Source organism: Miscanthus floridulus, chromosome 14 (genome assembly GCF_019320115.1).
Source record: "Miscanthus floridulus cultivar M001 chromosome 14, ASM1932011v1, whole genome shotgun sequence".
Taxonomy (NCBI): domain Eukaryota; kingdom Viridiplantae; phylum Streptophyta; class Magnoliopsida; order Poales; family Poaceae; genus Miscanthus; species Miscanthus floridulus.
This window is the reverse complement of record NC_089593.1, coordinates 83,956,889-83,962,273: the sequence shown is the minus strand read 5'-3', so window position 1 is coordinate 83,962,273 and position 5,385 is coordinate 83,956,889. Positions and strand designations below refer to the sequence as shown.

Below are 5,385 nucleotides of genomic sequence, written 5' to 3'. Positions count from 1 at the left end.
AATCAAGTAATATAGCCATCAAAACAACGCTAATTAAGCAACAAACCTTAAAGCAAGAAGATCAAGTCATTCTTCCAAATCCAAGAGCTAGCTTCGTAGTGAATAGCAGCCGCAACAATAGAGGGAGTGGCCCAAATACGCGCCTCTGTGCTCGGGGTGAAAAAAAGGAGGAAGGAGAGGACGGCACCGGCTTTTTGTTCTATGATGTTATCACCGTCGGACAGTGATAGCCCAACATCACTGCCGGTTCTAGAGTGATAAGTAGACGTCAAGCCACTACCGGTGCAAGCCACAAACCGGCAGTGACGTGGACTTTCACTGTAGGTTTTGGCCCAGCCCCAATTATTTTATGATTTTCAAGCTCTGAACCAGCAGTGAAAATACATCACTGCCTGTTCACCCAATCCAGCAGTGATCAAGTCAACAGTGATGTTCAGATCTGTAGTAGTGTTAGTAGCAACAGCGAGTGATTGGACAAGGAGAGATTGACGCCTTGGAATTACCAAGATGTGTTCATTTAAAAAAGAAAATACCAAGACAAACATTTCCATCCGGGCTAAATCAGCCAAGCACTCATTCGAGAGCAACCAAAAATTGCGAGACAAACTGTTTATAACATGAACAATACATCCGCCTGCTCTCCTACACCTACTTTGCAATGTTGGAGATGACGGACTCAAAGGCCCCAACCAGGGCCTTCACCCTGCTCTTCCTCGTCTTGACGAGCCTGGTGGCCGTCTCCTCGATGTGGCTGTTGTACAGCCTCTGGCTCTTCTTCTTCTCCAGCGTCTTCTGATGCCTGAGCGCCACCGCCGGCACGATGAAGCCGCTGGTGTCCGCGCCACCGGAGCCACCGACGCCGCGCCTCCGGAGGCTCCGGATCCTGAGATGGATGCCTCTTCCAGCGGTGGCCGAAGAAGGATCCTCGCCTCTCCTGGACCTCAGCCTCGCCGGCTTCTCCTCCTTCGGTGGCAGGCCTGCTGGCGCCCTGGTGCTCCTGGACCGCAACTTGAAGGCGGTGCCTGAGTTCTTGCTCGCCTGCCGCGCGAACGGGTACCGCACGGACCTGCTGCTGATGCTCATGCTCATGCTCTGCACCCTCCGGTGGGCCGGGATGGGCCTGCTTGATTCTGTAGCGGCAGCGTACTCTTCTGGATCCAGAGAGTATGTTAACGGTGTGCTTTCTTGCTTCACATTGGCAGGTTCTTCAGCCATCATCTCCTTTTCAAGGTCACGCAAAAGGTTTGCGCGACTTTGTGCTAGAGAAGGGGACAGAATTTGGTACCCTTGAAGCGTCTCTTGATCAATACCCATGTTTTCGACGAGCAACGCCGCAGGTTTGTTCTTGGCCTTTGGAGGTCTTGCACTCTTAGAGTCAGTGTTGGTGTTGGTGCCCAATGGCTCATTCTGACGACCTTCTACGCCTTCCACTTGTTCGTGGACCTTGGCCTTGCCGTACGACTTCTTCCCCTTCTTCATCACATCCTTCTTCTTGGCGTCGCCGCCGGAGCCGGTGACCTGAGCTGAGGATTTATCAGGCTGCGGGGATGATCCATGAGGTGGAACCACCGTATCATAGGCCACAATGTCCTTCCACTCCACGCTCTCGGCCCCCTTGGCGGCCTTGGCCTTGCCAGCGGCCGCCTTGGAAGGTTTCTGAGTAGCTGTGGTGGAGTCCCCGACAAGCCTCCGGAACACCGACCGCACCTTGACGAGCACCCTGCTGTGGTTGTGGCTCTCTGGAGCCGGAGCCGGAGCCGGAGCCGGCGGCTGCTTCCGAGGCGGCCTCGGCTGGGGCCTGTGCGCCTCCTTGTGATCCTCGAACGTGTGCGTGCCGCCGTACTTGCAGACGTGGTGGCAGGAGCCGGCCGACGGCCTGAGGTAGCCGGGGATGGGCTTCGCGATGGCGCCGCAGCCGTGGTGAGAGTCAGACGGCGCGCTGCCGCGTCCCTTTGATTTGGGGCCTTGTGCGGCCATCTGTACCTCCATTTCTGGTCTGGACCAGGTCGATCGAGATCTTGGATTCTTGGCTTGATTCCGTCAAGAACAAGGAGCGTAAATCTGCAGGGGATTGGAAGACAATGGGTTGATCAGGTTTGAAGCTTGTCTATCATCTGACTAGAAATTAAGAAGCAGAGCAGGGTGGCAGGGTGACACGAAGAACTCACCGGCACCGGAACTGCGCCGATTCACTTCACTCGCCGCGCGCCAAGCATGAGCATGACTGCCAAGCAGAGCCAGGGCCGTCCCGGGAAAATTCAAGGCTCTGTACCAAACTAAAAAATGTGGCCTACTAGCCTAGAAAGCTAAATGTATGATATAATGTAGTATGTAGTACATTGCAATAAAATATATCAAGAATGGTACCTATGTTGTATAATCTTTACTTGAATAGCATCATTCTTGTAGTGTTCTTTGAAATAAAGTCTTCAATGATATGCTCATAATCAATCTTCTCCAACATTTCGCCACTATAAATTCATACTGTCCAAGTTCATTATTTGCCAGACCTTTAGCCTCACTGCTCTTTGCCGGATCATTATCAGTATCAGATTCCTATAAAATTAAAAGAAAGAAAACATTTTTAATATATGAGATAACCAACAAAATTACACCATTGATTCAGTTCCAATATGAAAATGTTGGGTACCTGAAGTAGAGCCTTCCGAATGTCTGCATATTGAAATCTGATAGCTTTAACACGGTCAATGCGACTCTCTCATCGTGTAGCTGAAACTGACTTGAGAGTCAATCCAGTTATGTTATCTTTTAGAATCTGCCATTTTTTAGTAGAGTTAGAAAACGTTGCGTAGATATGTTGGATGATTCCAAAAAAGTCTTTAGCTTTGCCACAAGTCTTAGTAGTCATATCACAAAGTGTTAAATTAAAGCTATGACAACCACAAGCAGAATAGAAAGCTATAGGATTTACATCCAAAAATTTCCTTCGTACAACTTGATGTTTTCCTTTCATATTTGACCCATTATCATAGCCTTGTCCTCTCACATCATCTATGTCAAGATCAAGAATCTTTAGCTCATTCTCTAGCACATCAAAAAGCGCTTGTCCAGTCGTGTCATTTACATCTAAAAATCCTAGAAAGGATTCTTCAATGCGAACATGACCTGATGATGAGTCCACATATCTTATAATTAAAGACATTTGTTCTTGTGACTTGCATCAGGGGTACAATCAAGTATGACAGAGAAATACTTTGCACTTTTTATTTTCTTAATAATTTCAAACTTAATAGCAGAAGCAAGCAAGTGTATCAACTCATTCTGAATCCTAGGACCGAGATAATGAATATGAGTTTCTTCATTTGTAATACGGCGGACATGCTCTTGAATAACTGGATCAAATTCAGCTAACATCTCTACTAAGCCCAAGAAATTCCCATTGCTATCATCATATAGTTTGCTGTTGCTTCCACGAAATGCAAGATGGTGCTTGGCAAGAAATTTTACTATGCCAACAATTCTAAACAAAACTTTCCTCCAATGGTCCTTTTCTTTCTCAAGTTGTCGTTGAGCAGCTTTATCAGTAGTTTGGTCAGTTTGCAATCTATTACACAACTCATACCAAGCTGTCATGCTCAAAACATGATCTGCACCTGTCTCATGTTCTTTAAGCCTCTTCCCAAGATGTGCCCAGTCATTATAACCCTCATTTGCCAACTGACCTTTTCGATGCCCCTTTGTAAATAATTTACAGCTGAAGCAAAATACTCTATTGAGTTTCCTAGAATAAACAAGCCAATCCCTGTCACAGCTTTCTCCATTTGATAGAATTCTATTATAGAATAGTGAAGAAAATCTTCTAGAAAACCGGTCCTTAGGCCCCTTCTGAATTGATAGATCTCTTTTAGGGCCCTTTTGTGCTAAAATATCAACTTGTTTACTATCAAGTGAATCCCAATATCTTGGATCAAATATATCAGGCTGAAAAGAGTCACCAGCATTTGAAGAAGGATTCAAGTCTTCAATGTTATTGCCTCCTATCTGAGTATTTGTGTTGTCAGGGAGAGCTTCCTCAACTTCCACATTATTTTCTGGAGGATCTATAGGATTATTGTCAACATTATTGTCAATTGCTTGGCCTTGGTCAGGTGTCGGATTATCAGATGACACTTGTGACTGTTTTGTAATGAACCTATCCATAGCTCCTTCCTGAGACTGGACTAATTTCTCTATTCTTTGTTTTTTCTTACGCTTTTGCCAACCTGATTCAAATTTTCTAGAACAATTTGCAGAAGACATGGCTTCAATCTTTGAACACAATTCCAGTAGGTGTCAAATGAAAAGATCAAAAGAACAAAATTTAGAGAGATCGACCCACTACTACTCATTACAGTCTGAATGAATTGAAAAAAATAAACGATTAATATTACCTTCAGGGCCTCAGTGCCTCGCTAGTCGCTGCAGGTTCAGGTTGCCGTCAGTTCCTCACGCTCGATGTCGATCACTCGTGATACGCGGCCGGCAGCCGATACGGCATCAGGGCGATGGCGGCGGTAGGGGACGAGGAGACCGAGACCTAACTGCTACGAATTGGGATTAGCAAAACAAAATGATGCCCACTGTCCAGCGGCCGGCCAACAAATCATTTTTTATTGGGCCAAACTATTGCTGTGCAAGCTGCCGTAATAGGCTTGCTAACTAATGGGCCAAAAGCCGAAGCTTCAGCTGTGCTGATCTATTTAAGTACTCTATATTTAGAGGCCTACGAGATTTGGAGGCCCTGCGCGGTCGCTCATGCTGCACATGAGCAGGGACGGCCCTGGCAGAGCTCACCGGAGTACCAACAACTCCAGAATGAAACCAGAGCAAGGTAGGTAGGTACCTAGCGGTATCTTCTTCGCGGCTGGTTCCTGGCAGGACAGGTCTCGCCAACATATATATATCCTGCCTTGCAGAGTTGCAGTGCAGTGCAGGCAGCGGGAGCTCGATCGAGAGGAGTAAAAATGGGCCTGCCGCTACCGTCGACACCGGGGGTAGGAAGGAGGCGATCGGGTCAAGAAAGAGAAACAGCGGTGGGCCGCAGGCAGCAGCCCTGTTCTTTCTTTAATGGCGTGGTATGGGTGTGGAAGGCGATCCATCCGTGGTCAGAGATTGGTGGTTGGAGGAGGTCAAACATGGCGGGAGACGAGCACGCGGGTGGGGTCCGTTTGATTTGGGAGAAGACCGTGGTGTCTGTTGGCTGACCGGAGGGGTTAGGTGTCGTTCCCGCCATCTGACTGCAGACATGTGGGCCCGCTTCTACATTGCAACCCATGTTTGAACTTGACTTGGTTTGTTTGCGAGGACATTCAATTCAGCCCGTGTTTAAATTTCAAAAAAGTGCTACGGTACCCATCACATCGAATCTTGCGATACGTACATGGA

The 5,385-nt window shown here is 47.4% G+C and overlaps 2 protein-coding genes across 2 annotated transcripts; both read right to left on the bottom strand.

Annotated features, from left to right (window-relative positions):
- Positions 1 to 582: 582 nt before the first annotated feature.
- On the bottom strand, positions 583 to 2,979 carry LOC136505832 (uncharacterized). Its single transcript, XM_066500973.1, has 4 exons — positions 2,651 to 2,979; positions 2,368 to 2,556; positions 2,169 to 2,298; positions 583 to 2,061 (listed from the first exon to the last, which is right to left on the bottom strand). The coding sequence occupies exon 4, from the start codon at positions 1,987 to 1,989 to the stop codon at positions 649 to 651; it is 1,341 nt and encodes a 446-aa protein (XP_066357070.1). The 5' UTR covers positions 1,990 to 2,061; positions 2,169 to 2,298; positions 2,368 to 2,556; positions 2,651 to 2,979; the 3' UTR covers positions 583 to 648.
- A 174-nt stretch (positions 2,980 to 3,153) lies between these two features.
- Positions 3,154 to 4,674, bottom strand: LOC136503891 (uncharacterized). Its single transcript, XM_066498818.1, has 2 exons — positions 4,392 to 4,674; positions 3,154 to 4,269 (listed from the first exon to the last, which is right to left on the bottom strand). The coding sequence occupies exon 2, from the start codon at positions 4,258 to 4,260 to the stop codon at positions 3,154 to 3,156; it is 1,107 nt and encodes a 368-aa protein (XP_066354915.1). The 5' UTR covers positions 4,261 to 4,269; positions 4,392 to 4,674.
- Between the last annotated feature and the right edge of the window lie 711 nt (positions 4,675 to 5,385).

Bases quoted from the DNA above. Each gene is read 5' to 3' on its own strand.
- LOC136505832 (XM_066500973.1), bottom strand. From the start codon at position 1,989: ATGGAGGTACAGATGGCCGCACAAGGCCCCAAATCAAAGGGACGCGGC.
- LOC136503891 (XM_066498818.1), bottom strand. From the start codon at position 4,260: ATGTCTTCTGCAAATTGTTCTAGAAAATTTGAATCAGGTTGGCAAAAG.